Raw genomic sequence first — 16,838 nt, forward strand, 5'->3', positions numbered from 1 at the left:
ATACCCTGTTTGTACCCTGATGAGATTGATACTGGTCTCTTCGGTGATGTCTATATTAAAAAGCGTTGTATGAGGATTTCATGTTAATCTTGTTACTTCCACGCCACAGCACATACATAGTAATCATCTCTTGCTGCCTTTTGTACTGTCTCATTTACATATGAAATTTGCACTAAATAGCTACTTCTGCAAGCTTAGTTTTAAGTTAAAAAAATGTGCATGCGAATGAGTGTTTGTGTAAGTGTGAAATGTAGGCTTTGCTGGGAGTCAGGGTTTTTGTGTTACAGTTACTGTTTCCAGCAATGAATGTCTGCCTGCTGCTTGGGTAACTTGTTCTTTTATTATTTTGTCCTGCCCTCGTGGGTTTCCTCATTTGTTAATTGCTGCAAAATTGTCATCTTGTCTTCAGAGATGATAGTGGTCACTCTTTACCGTCACTTTCAGGACTTCAAACAATTTCACAAAATGCTGGGTGTGGGGTTTGTTTTTGTTGGTGTGTTTTTGATTATTTGGGTTGGTTTTAAGGTTTTGGGGTGGGTTGTTTTGTTTGTTTTTTTGGGTTTTTTTTTTGAGTTCATAATAGACATCGTCCATTATCAAGGTGACAGCTCAAATCCCCAGTCACTTATGAGCAGTTGAGTCTGTGATTATCTGATATAACAATGGTATTATCTGCTTACTTTATAATCAGACCTACTTGTTCTCTCATGGTTTTCTATTTACAATGTTTCCTTTTGGGCCAAAGACAAGGAATGGGAAAAAATCAAACATTTTCTGATCACTTGTATTTTTAAAATAGGTACTTAAAGTTATATGTTTGTAGAAGCTTTATATAAATGGCCTTTTAAAATTATAATTTATTATTTGCTATGAATGTGGTATAAACTCTTCTGGTATCTGCTGAGTACCTTTGACAAAACAGAAGATTAGGAGGAATGTAATGTTGCAGCGTTGGTAGAAATCTGAGCCATATATAGTGTGCTGAGAAAAGTTCAAGGGATCTTGGATAAGTGTTTTTGCCTGCTGAATGCTTGGTTAATTGCTGGTTGAAAGGAGTTGCAGGAGTAGTTTGTTTTTATAATTGTGCCAAGGAACGCCCAGAGTGAAGGACAGGTATTGCTGCTTTCTGAGTGAGTCTACAAACTGCGGTCAGGGCTGGAGCACAGAAGAAACTGCATAACTTTTTTTTTTTTTTTTTTTAAGTTTCTTAGCTTACAATTTCAAGTATGGGCACCTGCAAGTTTAGTAACTCAGGTTACTGAGGTTTTCATTTGTACTCAGGATTTCATGTGCTACGTCTGTGTGGCCAGATGGGATTTATGTTTACATCTGGGTTCTGAAAATTCTGGGTTTTGAAAATTTTTGAAACCATGTGAGCCGTTTTATTTTATTTCTTTAAAAAAAAACAAAACACACAACAACAAACAAACCACCAAAACCTATCTCCCCCCTGCCCTCTCCCAGCCCCTAGGATGTGGCGAATGGCAGAGACCTGCTACTCGCCGTAGCACCCGCCGCCTCTCCCAATCCCTCCCGCGTAGTCTCCTGCCCCGCCCCGCCCCGCCCCGCGGGGAGCTGCGCCCGGGAGCGCTGGGCGCCGGGGCGCGGGCCCGTGGGCGGGATTTCGGGCCGGGACCGGGGCCGCCCGCCTCGGCGATAGGCTCCGGCGGCAGCGCCCCTGCGCTTCTGAGCCAATCGTACGCTCCTTCTGCCCTGACAGCGCAAACATGTCCATTTAAGGAGGTTGGGTCGTACCATGAAAACTTTGCGGAAAAAGGTGTGGGCGCGCACAACGCGGGCAGCGGGGGTGGGGGTGCGAGCCGTAGCAAGGCCGGCTCGCCAGAAGCAGCTGAGCAATAACGGAGTAGCGGGCCCCGGCGACTGCGGCGCTGACACTCTCCAGCTGCGAGCTAGCCCCTGGCTTGTCAGCGGGGCTCTGTCTGTACCCGCGGCCCTCCCCCCCCCCCCCCCCTCCCCCCCCGGCCCCAGCTGGAAGTGCGAGGGCCGGGAATGCATGGAGCTGGGGGAGGGCCCGGGTGCCCGGATGTCGATCAAGATGAGTGTAATCCAACCCTGCGGTAGCCAGCCTGGGCTCAGGGACTCGGGGCTCGGGCAGCCAGCTGCGTGGTGATATTGCAGAGGGGCACGTTCGCGGGAAGCGGGCAGGAAGGCAGCCGGCAGATGGAAGAGAAGGTTTTGGCAGAGGGGTAGAGCCTGGACAGCTGGGGAAAGAGCCCATGGACAGAGGACGCTTGGCAGTATAAACTTCACGATGGCTGCCCAGTCGAGGTACGGCATTAAACAACTTTTATCGCTGGTGGTGGATCCCATCGAGGGCCTGTCATAGTCTGGTGTTGTTAATGACGCCCTCGCTCCTTTCCAGGCGCAGTTTGATGTTGATTTTTACGCTGTGTTTCACAGAAATGTGTCTGGAGACGTGTCCTGGATAGATTTTGTTCCTGTGTTCTGTTCACTAAGTGTCTACTACCTCCTCTCAGCATAAACTTTCTTTTAACAGGAAAAACAAAGTCTTAATTGCTCCCTGTCAAATCTCTCCCTGTCCAACACGTTAATAGCTCTTTGAAACTGTTTTTTTTTTCCTCCCTTGTGGACTTGTCCATTGTTTGTTTTTTTCCCCCTGTAACCAGCCTAATGTAAACAGGTTTCTGTGATTGCTTACAGTAATATTTTAAAAGGTAAATGGTTATATTTGGTTGGATTGGAGAGCTGGCTGCATAAGATGGAAGCAGGTTGTATCTGCTTGTCTAGAAATCTGCTGGATAGGTGGGAGGGTAGAAGGTGGTTGTAGAGAAGAGTATGAAAAAGAATGACCCAGTGTAGTTGCTGTCAGGAGGCAAAATTCAAGCAAATGCACCAATCTTGGTTAAACACTTTTCAGCCGTGTTTTTTAAAGAAACAACTTCTTGCATGCTCGGGGGCAGGGGGGGTGGGTTCTGTCTAAAGTGAATTTTACACTCGGCATGGGGGAAGCAGCTTTTCTTAAGTCATAGTTCTTGATGAAGCAGTGCTATTTAAGGTACCTGTTTAATGCCTTTTAGCTTTTACGATGCGTTAATAGATATTTCAGAAATGCCGAAGAGAGAAACTCCTCTTTTTGCTCTTTAGTCCCATACCATACAGCCACCCTGCTCACCTTTCTTCCAGGCAGAAAAAAAACCCCAAAACGATAGTATATCCTACACAGAAGTTTGGCGCTTGCAGTGTGTTTTCACAGTGCTGCTTTTCTGCAGGTTTGAAGCCAAGAGCTGGCTTTAAATTACAAACTGCAAAATGACAGAGCCCTGAGGTTTGGGGAGGAAGGATGGGAAGATTGATTGCTCCATTACCAGCTGAACTCCTCTGCCTCCAACTGCCTGCTCTTCCCACATGTGGGGAGACTGGGAGTTCTTAACAAAAAGGCAAAGGTTTAATTTTTCAGCTTTTTTTTTTCTTTGTATGATCACTTATTCGTGTGATTTACTGGCCTGCATTATCAGAACACTGCTTTAATAGGCCCTTATGCTAAGAGAGGATACAGCATAAATCTTAGTGCTGCTGGCTGGCCTTGAAGCTTGACTTGGCTCCAAGACCAGGGACATGCTAGATGTCTCAGAGGTCACACAGCCATTTTCTTGGGTGGCAGGAGGGCACATGGGAACCGGGTCTCAGCAGTAGCCCCCAACCTCATCAAACTGGCTGAGGAAGAGGCAAGGCCGGCACTGGGGTCAGTGAACCACATCGCTAACCTGTAAGGCAGATGGTGCAGAGAATAAAGTTTTATACACTGAATGGTTCAAACTGAAAGTGAGGAAAATGGACCAAGGGCTGGGTCCATGCGGCTGAGTACTGTGGGGTGGGTGAAAGGGCCATGCCCCACGCCTCCTGTTCGGGTCGGCGAAGAAAACAAGATGTGCACCTGCCATTCTGTACCCTCCCCTCTCCTCCATCGTGTGTACTGGCTTTTGCTTTTGTCAGGGTGCTGTGAGGCGCTCGAGTTGTAAAACTGCATCAGAGCATTTCAGCATAGTGAGTAAGAAGGTAACCTCTATGCTTGAAGATCAGTGTTAAAGTCTATGATTATTGCTCATTTTAAGACTTTTAAAAGAAAGTAGGAGTGAATATGAGCAGCAGAAATTAATCTCTTGCAGGAGAGAGGTTACATTTGCCAGAACGGTCATTGTGGTGTTTCTGGTTTTGTGGCACAGGTCAGCAGGGGTATCCATCTCAGTCCAAGAGATTTGTGCTTTGTGGGTGCGTAGAAGCTTTTATTGAACAGTGGAGGATGAATTCATGTTCACAATAAATAACTGGAGTTATACTGCATGGGACTGAGAGGCCACATGTCTCCAGAATTCATTTGCCAAAAAACGTCTGAGGGGTTACTCTGCTAGGCAGCTGATAAAAGATGTAGGTGAGCTTTCTGTGTTCATTTCTCCCTTGTAAAAAATACAAATAATTGCAACAAGCCCTGTAAATTACTGATGAGGTGGTATGATACAGAGCACTGTAGCGTTTTAGGTGTCGCTCTGTATGAGGCCTTCGGGCACTCCTCCATCTGCTTGGGTTTGCTATTTCTCACATGCTGTATATTTCAGCTAGTGAAAGGGATGTGACATTGTGTATGATGCTTGTTTGGTAGCAAGAAGATCCTGCATCCTTTCTTCAGCTTCAGTGCCGTGATCCTGGGCAGCTCACCTAGCATTTGGGTGTTTCACCGTTTTGAAGGGTAGAAGGGTAAGGAAAATAAGGTAATAAAACCTGCCTGTTACTGCTCTTCAGCATTGTCAAAACTGTGATAGTGATGACTGAGAAACTGATGTGCTGATGCTGTAACATTTTTTAAAATAGTAAATCTTAAGAAACGAAGTGGTGAGTTGAGTATGGTTTTGCTTCAGCTGTTTGAGAATGATCAGCTTCTACCAATGGCTGCTGTAAATGCTTATATCTAGCGCCATTAGCTGGAGAAACTATCCTCCAGTTAGTGTTGTTTTTTGTATAATGTAGATTTCCTTTCTTTCTTTCTTTTTTTTTTTTTAAAGTTGTGAGCTAAGCAGTAGGTTTGCAGCTGTAGCTTTCTATGCACTCAGTTCTGCAACACACAGATGATCTGATGGCTGTAATGTCCCAAGGCAAACAGGGCTTGTGTTAGTTTTTTATGGTATATTCAGGAACATATAAGCAGAAGCAGAAGCAGTCTGAAGGAGGACAAGTTTACTTTTTTGTTAAATGTGGTGTGATATTCATGACATGCTGTTCAGCTGCTCTGAGATATGGCAGGACCCCTAGGAGGTGCGTGGGACAGACTGGTACCCATGCTCACTACCAGCGATCAGTGAGGCGTGAGGATATGGCTTCTGAACTGAGTGGCAGAGCCCCTTTCTCTTCTGCCTCCTTCATTAAAATGTGTGTTCTGCAGCAATTGCAAGCTGAGGATCTTCAGATGAATAACTGCTTTTTGAAGATGTAGGCTGCTTTTCTCAGGCTGGTTGGGATCATTTTAAATTATCTATAGATCCTGTTGGTTGCACTTATTTTATTTAAAATTGGTGGATAAATAAATACTTTGTTGCTAAGAATTTCCAATTGTCATATAACTTGCCTTTCGAAGTGGTCATGACTAGTATGATTGCAGGTATGCAGAATGAATGCAATTTCCTAATCTTTGTACATAGGTGAATACAGTAGCACAGTGAGAGCTGAAATCTGAGCGTTGTGCCGTCATCCCTGCTGGACTCACCTTGGTCTTTCTCCTGAGTCAGCCCTGCAGGGAAGGGTAATGATAGACAGCAATCTGGGAAGCTCTTGTTTCCACCCCCAACCCAGAAGAGTCTTGAAACGAGGCTGTACCACTCATTTTGGTAGAAAAAGAAGGTGATGAAATAAAATGTGGCTGTGTCTGCATTTAAAACATGGTAAATGAGGCAAAACAGTTTCTTCTAAAGAGAATAACGCTGAGGCTTTTCTGTGAGGAGAAGCTGTGTTGAATGATGCAGCTTGATTTTTTCCGTGTCATTTCACAGCTTTCCAGGCCAGATCTAAAGAAATGTTTCATAACTTGTTTGTTTCATGGGTCTTGTTGATATAGGCAAATGCCAGTATTGGTGATGCTGCATTCCAGTCAGCTGATGTAGGTGAAGAGGGGCTGAAACAATGTCATGTTGGAGTTTACCTGTCTATTGAAAGCTAAAACATCCTGTGAACCCCTGTTGGTTTTGCTCGTACACTGCTACTAGCCCTGCCTGTAGAAGTACAACCCTATTTTCTCCAGAACAAAATGCCTAGCTGACCCACAGCATGTTTTGCGGGCTTCTGGGGATTTTGAGTTCACAGTTCCTTATTGCCTGGATGACTTTCTGAGCCTGGAGTCTATTGCTTTGGGGCAATCCTACAGCTGAAGCTCCCCCACAGAGAAGAGGTGCTCACAGGGAAGTGGATTTTTCAAGTAGGTTTGTTGGGTTTTGTTTTTGGTTTTGTGTGGGTTTTGGTTCTCTCTTTGTGGTGTGGTGTTTGTGGGTTTTGGTTCTTTTCCTTTCTTCAGTGGGGGTTCCAAGTTGTAATAGGCCCTTGAAATAGTCTTGTCATGGTATACCTGAGCTGGTATAGAAGAAAATGTTTCCTTAGATTATGTAATTTTCCCAGGTTTGAATCTGTATTGTGGAGATAGGCATCTTCTAACTGCTTTTTATGAGAAAATCATTTGCTAGTTCAACTGCAAGATGCAGTACAAGTAGAAGGAAACAAGCTTTTAATGAACTGCATAAATTCTCCTCAGTGCTTTTCTTCTGAGCGTAGCCATAGTGAATGATGGCATGAAGCTTTTGGCTGCCTTTAAAATATAATAGAAAAGCTATCTCAGTAAAGGTATAGGAATGCTACAAAGACATAGTTTTTCATGAGGTGGACTACAGTGGAGTGAGGAAGAGCTCGCCACTGAGCACAGGATGTCTTCCTAAGGCCTGGCTCAGGTGCAGGGTGGTCAGGAGCCCAGAGGCTGGTTTACTGCATAGCTTGTGAGCACCATGATGGAAGATTACTTTAATGTAGAGATGCCTACACCTTAAAAAAAAAATGGGAAGGTACTCATCCTGTTCAGGCTTGAACACAGTGTGGGGATTTTTTTTCCTTTCTGGTATGTTATAGTGAAAAAAGTACTGGCTATGTTTTGTTTTGGATTTTTGGCTGCTGCAGTTCATCTGTGTCCATGATAAAAATGAGAAGACAGACGTAGCACTGGCTGGGGTGGAGCAACTGGCTGGGGAAGATATCACTCCAAAATGCAGTGCTATCATAGGTGGATTAAGATAGAGCTGCATTGCTCCGGCAGAATGCTTTTATGGGGAACAGACAAGAGCTACTGCATGTGCTACAAGCAGATTTTCCAGTGCTGCATATTCACAGATAATTTAGGGAAAAGAAGTTGCACTCTAGATCTTTACGGAATCAAGTGGCTTTGGGGAGCAGTGAGAGGCAGAGTCCTTCCCACCCATCTTTCCTCTCGGCTGTGATGGCTGCTTTGTGCAGAGCTACCCCCCAGCTCTCTTGTACACTGCTGAGATGCAGAAACTGTTGCACACCTTATTTTACTGCACAGGTTAAAAAAAGTGTATTTCTTTTGCTGCCTTATTCTTGTAGGGGAAGGGAGAGGTGGCAGGCAGGAAGAAAAAGCAGGTGTATGGGCACAAAGCTGCATTTGTGGAGGTGCTCTGCTAATGTTAATACTGTTTCCAGCATTGTCAATGTGAGGTGTCTAGGCTAGTTTGAATAGGCAACCTTCATCACAGGTGCCATATGCTTCATGAAGATGTTTGTCTTGTGGATTAGTTTACACTTAGGTATTGTCTAGTGTGTAGAGTTATCATTTTTAGTTCTACTAAGTGTTTATTGTAACAGAGACTTAAAGTTTTCCTTTAGTGTTGTTTTTGCAATGCTACCCGTCAGGTTAAGAGGAAATAATGTCTCTGCTTTAATTTTTCGAGGAAGTTCAACAAGCAAATTGTTAATGTTTAACCTCAGAGACAACAGTAAAACTCAGTCTCAGAACTCTAAAAAATGTAGGTTTCATTTTTGTACTTGTATTAAAAAAAAAAAAAAACACAACAAAAAAGCAAAGCAAACAAAAAAAACAAACAACAAAAACATCCCTACCCCCAGTTCACCAAAACCAGAGCAGGAAGCGTAGAGCAGAAGCCCTTATTAAAAAGAAACAAAAGAGCAGGCTCATAAGCATATGGTAATATCTTTATATATTTTTTGCTTAGAATACGATATATTGTGTAATCTATAAGCAGCAGATGATGTATTCATCAATGTACGAACAACTCCTTCATGGCACAGTAGTTTTCAGCAGCTGGTGTGTGTATGTGAGGTATGTGAGAGAGCATGAGTGCATGTGCCTCTTCCCTGAGCTATGGGCATTACAGTTTGAAATATGGGTATCTGCTGGCATCTGAAATTGAAAGGAATTATTAAAATGTATAGCAGTAAAGGGATATTTACATCTTTGGAGAGTTGTAGACATATGGTAAGAAATTGCTTTCAGCATTCTTGTGCTTCTGCAGTTTGTTAGATTGTGCTTAAAAAGCTATCATTGAGGTAATTTATCTTTGCAAGCACAGCTTAGAAACTCGCACTCATAACTGGTCTGTAGCTATTTCTCAAGAACCCTCTCCCCCGAGTAAACTGTTTTGGAAAAAAAATCATTTTAATTTGAAGACAGGGAATATGCTGGCAGTTTAGAAGTGCTTTGGTGAAATGCTTCTCTTTTTCCCTGTCCCCACATCCCTCAGCAGAACAAGCTGTTCTAGTAAAAGTTATTTTCTTGGTGCCAGTAAGCCTGTGGTTCTGCTGAGAACAGGCTGTCAGTCTAGGGACCTGTTTATTCATACCTTTGCTAAAATAACATGTGCTAACCAAAACATAGCATGGGCTAGCCATGCTGCGGAGCAGGGAGGTTTACTTCTTTTTTTAAAGACCCCCTTAGCACTGCCATTACCTAGAGGCCCCCGTCCCTGCTGGCTGCCATGTCTGTCTGTCTGTCACTGCAGCTTTAAGGCCTTGTTTACTGTGAAAAGTTTTGCTGGCATAGCTGAAAGTACAAGCAACAAATATACTGCAGAGGTGAGATAACTCTGTTGGCCAAAGCTTAGTGTAGATTCTATGATACCAGTGAATAAGGCTGCTTTTTCTGGCATATGGCTTCTGTGGGGATGGGTATGGGATGGTGGATGTAAGCTGTGATGGCTAAAGAGCTCTTCTGGACCACTGTGTCCCTCTTCTTTGCTGGAACCCTGCAGACCCCATGTAGCAGGATAGTCTGCTTTGTCCAGCAGTTAACTTTTAATTGGTGAAAGAAAACACCCATCTCTGTCCAGTGGGACAATGAAGTTTCCTGTAGTCCAGCCTGAAAGTCTCTCTTCAACTTTACTGTAACGTTACATCAGCCTTTTAATGTTGTTTTTAAAGTAACTTCTAGAATTATCTATCTATATAAATTAAAAAAAAGCACTAAACCCTCTGTGGCTTATATAGATAGAAAAATTAAGATGCCTCATGCATAAATCACTGGGTTCATAGTTTGTGCCTCTTTTGGAGAAACTAGTTTTTTCCATTACTGGTGCAATATAGTCTGACATGAGGAATGCAGTTACTTCTCTGTTCTTGCTTTGTGTCCTTTGGCAAAATAATTTGTACAGCTACTCTTCGTTTTTTTAAGCCATTGTGTTGCATCCTCAGTGTGTGAGTGAGGTGATTGCATTTGATTCTGGTACTTGTTTTGGGAGGTAAATGGGGACAATGGAAAGCAGTCACTGGAAATAACATGATAATACTTGAGACTTTGTACCATGTTTTCTCTCGTGATTCTTGCACTAAACTGATTTCTGCCTGAGTTAGCACATGAGAAATAAAACTCATCGCCCTTCTCGGACAAAGCTGTTTTGGGCCTGCCTTCACCAGTGCAGTACCCGGTTGTGGTTGGTCTGTTTGCCATTTTCTCGCTTGTGTCTTTCTTTAGTATTTGCTACTGGAAAGCCAAGCCCACTTGTAAATTCTTCAGTCGCAGCCTGGCTTGCAGTTAATTCTCAGTCTGTGCTACAGGGCGATCTTGGGTGATGGACACCCAGATTTGAAGTACATCCCAGTCTGGAGACAAAGCTTTGCTGTAGGGTGTTTTCTTTATGGTTGTCTCTTGTGCAGGCTGATAGGAAACTCATGACAGTACTTGAAGCAGTACTTCTCCCTTCAAAAATAGTTGTCTAGTTTTAAAGCTTTAAGAATGTCAATTCAGAAGCGTGTGTGTTTTTCCTGTGTTTGTTTCATGCACAATAATTTTTGAAAGCTTATGATTTTCAACTTGTTTAGATGCTCTGTGGCTCGGAAATGTTTAAACATATGAAATTTTAGTTTTGATTTTCGTTTTCTGATTTAACGTGTGATATTCTGTAACTTTCACTCTGGAAAGAAGATGAACGAGTCTCTTAATATTTAAAGAGAATCTGATCACTTTGCTGAGGTTTCGGAACACTGTTAATGATCTTTATCTGTTTGCAAACCCCTATCCATTTTACATGGGCTGACTTCAGCAAACTAATAATAGGCTTTCTTTGCTTAGCTAGTGTTCGTGACCCTCCTAATAAGAGGAAATGCCTGGTTCTGTGTAATGGACTACATGAGTAAAAAAACTACTAGTCTACAGCTTAAGAAAATTCCATGTAACTGCCCAAATTGGGGAGAGACAGAAAAATAGGTAGAATTGTGCTCTGTTCCTTGAGAAAGTCTAATATTTGTAATAAAAAGATGTGTTATTCAGAGACATGGGGGTTTTTTCCCATTGCATTCGGCGTGAAAAGCGGTTGACTCATACACTGGGGTGTTAAAAATAATAGACCAAAGAACTTCCTAAATTGCCTAACTTGCAAAAATTCAGTAACTCAATGTTTCACCTTTGAAAAAAGACTTCTGGTCACATAGTGAATTAAGTGTCACAAAGCTTTCCCTTGCAGTTCTCTATTTGTAACAAAAATGGCACCAATAGTCCCAGCCTTTTCAGTTAAAAGCATATGCTGACAAAGAGATACCTGTATTGCTTTTGTTCTTCTAGGTATAGGGAATTTTTAATGTCATCAAGCTATTGGGATAAAAATTATGTTATCTGTGAAGGACCTGGCAGAAATTCTTCCCTGCTGGGAAACCCAGGGGAAGAATTATGTTCTAAGTTAGATGGTACAATGTAATGAAGAAGTAGCAAATAACAAAGCTGAAAGAGAACATGGATGATGCTAATAATACTGTGAAGATGTGCCATGTAGCTGTAACAGATGTTAAGAGTGTTTTCCCCACAAGCTACCTATGGAGAAAACCCTTCTTTTTAGCATATAATTTATCAAGTTTCATTTGGGGGGAAAAAAGCTTTACTTTCTAGACTTTCTTAGCAGACTACCAGTGTTTGTATTGAACAGTTTTGTAGCTTATTAGGGAGACATTAATAACACAACTGGAAGGAAAGTTACCAGTTTAAATTAATCTCACAAAAATTAGTATCTTTGAGTAAACCACACTGGAAACTAATTTTTTTTATCAAAGACTTTCTGTGAAGATACATGGAATTGTGCCTACAAGGCAGCCTAGCTGGTTTGGGAGGAAGAATTTACCTTGGGAAAGCAGAAGAAAAAATGTTAACAGTTTTTGTTTCCCCCCAGCAAAGCCTAGACTTTCTCTCTGAAGATGTCCTCAACTGTTTGTTGATGTTGTTCCCTCCTCCTTCCAGACCGGTTTAAACTTTTGGTGGGTAAATGGGATGACCTCAACCTTGTTCCAAGCAGCCCCAAGCTGGAATTTCTGTACCTACCTTAGCGTGTTGCTGAGCATAGTGTAGTGCTGTTGCTCGATGCTGTAGTGTATGGGCAGTGCAACTCTGCACAAATAGGACAACAGTGGACTGCAGTGGATGGATGAAATTGTCAGTCTGCAGAAATGATAACATTAAAACTTGGCTCCCAAGCTGGTTCTTCTGTTACTTAAATATGTGAATCAGTCTGATTCCTAATGATTTGGAAAATGTTTTTTCTTTCCAAGTCAGTTAAGTAAACTGAACAAACTGACCTACAGTAGATAGGTTGCTCTCATTACACATCCCCTTTTCATAGGTTTATGAAGGGACAGACTGAATATACGTGCAGGGAGCCTATTGCTGTTTCTTTCTCTACAATCTAGACAGCTGATGTAGCCTAGCACTGCATTTCACAGCCAGACCTTCTTTCCGTAATTCTTAAGTAAATGAAAACAGTTTGTAATTATAACATAATCTGATAATTGCAACCAGAAGCTTCTCAGGCTCAGTTTTGGCAGCTATATTGGTGTGTGTTGATGTTGTTTTGCTCTTTGAACAACTTGTGAGAGAATTTATCATGAAAACTTAGGAACTGTGCTATTTAAAAACAAAACACACTAAAACAAAGGAAAAGAACCCACCCCCAAAAAAATAATCCCTATCCTGTAATGCTTATAAAGCCAGATGTGATCTGGGTTAATTTTTTAAATCTAATGAACATTTAGTTGACATCCTGTCCTTTGGGCTGAACCTTGTGTTGTATTGTGGCCAAATACAGTTGTTTGGTATCTTGGTGTCTGTGCTATACTTAATTATAAAGAGACATGTATAGACCGCACAGTGTCTGAGTCAATGGTCTTGCATTCACTGCCATTTCCACTCAGCTCCCTTAAGAGGGCCAATTCCTGTAGCTTTCTGATGTGGCAGTAATCATTTATGCTAACCAAAGCAGCGGGGAGGGGGAGAAAAAGTCATTTTTTCAGATATAGCAAAAGGAAGACTCAAAAGTCATGTTTAAAAGTATTCCCTCTCTTGCAAATGTCTGATAGAAATGCTGTATAAAAGAAGGTATTGTGGAAAAAAACTCTTTCTGTGTTCCAACCCCATCTTTTGGTTTTTTTAGGTGCATTTCCATATTAGCCCTCTGTTTGTTTTTTCCTACGGTCCATTGCTTTCTAGCTGTTAATTTAGTGGGCGAGGGGTGTCGTGGATGGAACAGATGAAAAAGTATGCAATTTATGGACAGGGGAAATACTGGGAAAATTATTTCTTTACTTCGCTGTTCCTTTGTACACTGACTAAATATCAAGTTAATGGTTTCCTTTTTAAAAAATTGCTTCCTTGAAAATGGGCCGTCCTCCTCCCTCTCAGCCTAATGACAGAAATGTACAGATGATATAAGCTATGTTTACTTGAATGTAACAACTTCAAAGACCATTTATGTACAGTAATCTGCCAAGCAAATAATGATTTGGTTTTGTTTGTTCAATATTTCTTTCTTTCCCCTAGAGAAGTCCCTGAACACACAAGAACTAGAGTGTGAGAGCTGAAAAACCAGTAGCAGTCGCTGCATTTAAAAGGTCTTTAATTAAAAAGTCGTGCAGTTTTTTTAGGAAGTCCTTGAACTATTCTTTCAACCCTTCCTCTTCTCTGTCCCTTTGGTGAGTAAGTGCGAGTAAGATGGAGTGCAAATGAGGTGCAGGCACTGACCAGATACAGATCTGGGATCCTGCTGACACTCAGCGAAGTCTCAATGGAAAGTAGGAAACCAGAGGAGGACTGAAATGGTTTGTGTGAGTTTGGCCTGTGAAGTGTGTGCTGGAAGCTGAGGCAGTGACAAGAGATGATGTGACAGGCCTCAGGAGAGTGTACGTGCAAGGTGTTGTTACAGCTGCTGCTCTGAATTTCATGGGTTGCTCTGGGTTTTTCTGTCGGTCTCATTCAGGGCCAAATTGTAGCCAAATCTGTTCCCTCCACACCTCTTGAGAGGCTTAATTGTGTATTATGAGGCAATAAACTACTTTGGCAAAAGGAGGAATTTAGACCAGTATCTGGTTTTTTAGTTTCCTTTGGCTTTAAGCTTTCATGTCCAACTCAAGAAAGTGTTCCTGTTAGAACTGTGCTCAAAATGAATTCTTGACCTGGAGCTTTTACATGGAGGATGTTTTTTGCATGTGTGTGTGTGTATAAGCAGGTGCTCAAAATGAGTTCCTGATTCACAGCTTGAAACTGAGGAATGACTTCTACATGTGTGCATGACAGAGGAAAAAAAGATGTGGGAGCGGGAAAGGATATTAGCCTTACCATTTCCTTTGTTCTGTCTCTGTTGTGTGTATTGCTACAAGCATCATATTTCTAAGCAGGGCTGTGTTAAGTGAAAAAATGTGGAACTACGGCATAATATGCTGGCCAGGAAGGATTCTAAGAGTTGTTCCAAGGATGGATAAAAGGAAAGTTTCAGGTGGAATAAGAAAACGCAGAAATAGTGACTCTCTGTTCTTTCTGTCCTCTCATTTTTCAAGTGGCTTCCACAAATACTTATGCATAACAATTTTTTTTTAATGCAAAATGTCTACTCTTTTGTGGTTGCATGTTTAGTAACTGTGACAACTAAGCAATTGAGTAAGATGGAAAAGATACAGAATGTATTAGAAAGTGCGTGCTGAGATTTTAGGGAGGTTTACAGAAAAACCCTAAAACATTACTCCAAATCCCTGTGATCAGCTTGCATTTTCTTGAAAATACCTAGCTTTCTGCAGATGACTTAGCTGGATATTACTTGGGTTATTTGGGGTGTTAGCTGGTGTTGGAGTTGCTATTCATCATGTTTGCGGATGCTTCATTAATGAATCTGTAACACCGAGAGAGCACAGAGAGATGAAGCAATCCAGAGGAAGTGCATCCCCATGATGATGCAGGAAGCTGTCTGGTTTGGAAGCAGGTTGTTCAAGAGGCTTACCACACTTGACAATGGATGTAGCTCTAGACAGATGGAGTCAACAGGTGAGGGAAAATGCAGCAGCCTACATGAAAGAACTTATAAACCTTCTTCAGAAGTTTGAGGTAATGGTTACAGTAGAGCACCTGCTCAATCCCTTGTACAGCAAAGTGCAGAACTCTTGCCTCTTGCTCAGGGTGATGAATAAGTGTCATTGGAAACGTGTGTGGGAGGGCAGAGGATGAGGAACCCCAGGGAGAGGCAGCGCTGATTCATTCTCCTTCCAAATCGTCTGTTGCCACAATGGCATTGAGGACAAGGACTGAAAGAAGCCATTGGCTGTTACCATGAAAATACTCATAAGGGCAGAGGCTCTGATGCACTTTATCAGAGAAGGGCATGTATCCCTGGAAGACGTCCTGAGTCACTATTGAGTGGACAAAATGCTGCATATGCCTGGTGGAACTCCTCCTGCATATTCCTGCAGCACTTTGGTGTAATTTTCCAGCCATGATCGCAAACTTGGCACGCAATCACCACCATTATTGTCTGGGTAGACGTGACTTCCTTCAAGAGTGGTAGTTTCCCCAGACTGAAGGACAGACGGTTGAGAACAGTCTTGGAAAGATATCAATCCCTTAGAAGGTTAAAACTGAATACAAAATGATAAAGAGTCTGGAAGCCAGTGAAATAGGTGAGATATAATGTAATTAACAAGTACTTTTACTAATTGCCTTTTACCAGTTGGCTGTCAGGTTTTGCTCCTTGAAGAAGGAAAGAAAAGTTGCTGTGATGTGACTGTCTGTTCTCATAGCTGAGACAGGCATTTTTTAATATGACTAAAGTTGAGCTACATTTTAATTTCCACTTGCAGGATTTGCATCTAACGTCTGTTCACTCCATGTGCTCCCTGCCAAGGCCCAAGGAAGAACATCTTCCTCATTTGTCACAGCCTTTTTACTTTGCAAGGGCTTCACTGGAACTGATTGTTTCCAAGGGCTGAAACTTCACTCACATGACAAAGCAAAGGGCTTTCCCCGGTAACCTCCAGTTCTCACGGGCTTAAAATAGATCAGGCAGAGGGTAAGGACTTGGGAAAGAGCAGCAAAGTTATGCTGCAGAGAAAGAAGGAAGGGGGCGGGGGGGAACCCAAACCAAACAACAAACTGTAAAATGAGGGAAGAGGGGAGCCGCCCACAGAAACGGCAAATATATCCAGTTTTCTTGGTGGTAAATGTATTAACAGGCTGCACAAACTCTGGAGATGTTTGAAATGCTTGAATTCCTGAGCCCCGCATGCCTACTGAAATATAAGTGTCACCTGGTTTGAGGCCCAAACCATGACAAAGAGACAGGAGTCGTCACTTTTTACAGAAGTAAAACCTCCTTGACATTTCTTACTCTGCTCTTAGAGGCACGAGCAACAATGCTGTGTTTGCAGAGGAACTCATCCTGCACATAGGTGACTCTTCCCCAGTTTCACCCAAACTCCTGGCAGGCAGTCAGCTCCTCCATTGCTTACTCCACATTGGCCCGTCTGTAGTTGTGCTACCTGCCCTCTCCCTGGGCTTGGGACCCTGCGCAGGAGGTGGGTGTCTCTGTCCACCCATAAGCACTCTCTGCCCTCCCTGGGCTGCTTCACAGGGGAAGGCATCACTGCCTGACAGGCATCTGCTGGTGAGGCTCCTGCACTTGCATTACGTTTATTACTCAATTGTTTAACAAAGTGCTTTTAATGTAAACGTAAAACTGAATAGAAATGCAAAGCCTAATGGAATAATCTCTTAATTGCAGTGCTGTAAATGACTATTCAGCACATGATTACTGTACTTGCAGGGGGGTCAGTGAGGAGGAAAGAATATTGAATGAAAGACACTAAATACTTCAGCTGCTAAGAACAGTGATTTATTGCCAATCTGAGCATCAGGCTAAGCAGGGCAAATAAACTGACAACAGTAAGTGCTTTTGGAAGTAGAAATCGCCTCATTCAGGGTATTCACTGTGTGGGACGCATAAATTCTAGCAGGATAAAATGCACAAAGAGCGATTAATTAATAGTGGTGAGATACTCAT

At 42.5% G+C, this 16,838-nt stretch overlaps 1 protein-coding gene across 1 annotated transcript in view; it reads left to right on the forward strand.

Moving 5' to 3' along the window:
* Positions 1 to 1,977: 1,977 nt before the first annotated feature.
* Positions 1,978 to 16,838, forward strand: part of AFF1 (ALF transcription elongation factor 1) — a 96,576-nt gene continuing 81,715 nt past the window's right edge. The window contains exon 1 of the mRNA XM_054203926.1: positions 1,978 to 2,289. Coding sequence (XP_054059901.1) covers positions 2,273 to 2,289 — 17 coding nt within the window. The 5' untranslated portion in view covers positions 1,978 to 2,272. The remainder of the gene's footprint in view (positions 2,290 to 16,838) is intronic.

This window comes from Rissa tridactyla, chromosome 5 (genome assembly GCF_028500815.1).
Source record: "Rissa tridactyla isolate bRisTri1 chromosome 5, bRisTri1.patW.cur.20221130, whole genome shotgun sequence".
Taxonomy (NCBI): Eukaryota; Metazoa; Chordata; class Aves; order Charadriiformes; family Laridae; genus Rissa; species Rissa tridactyla.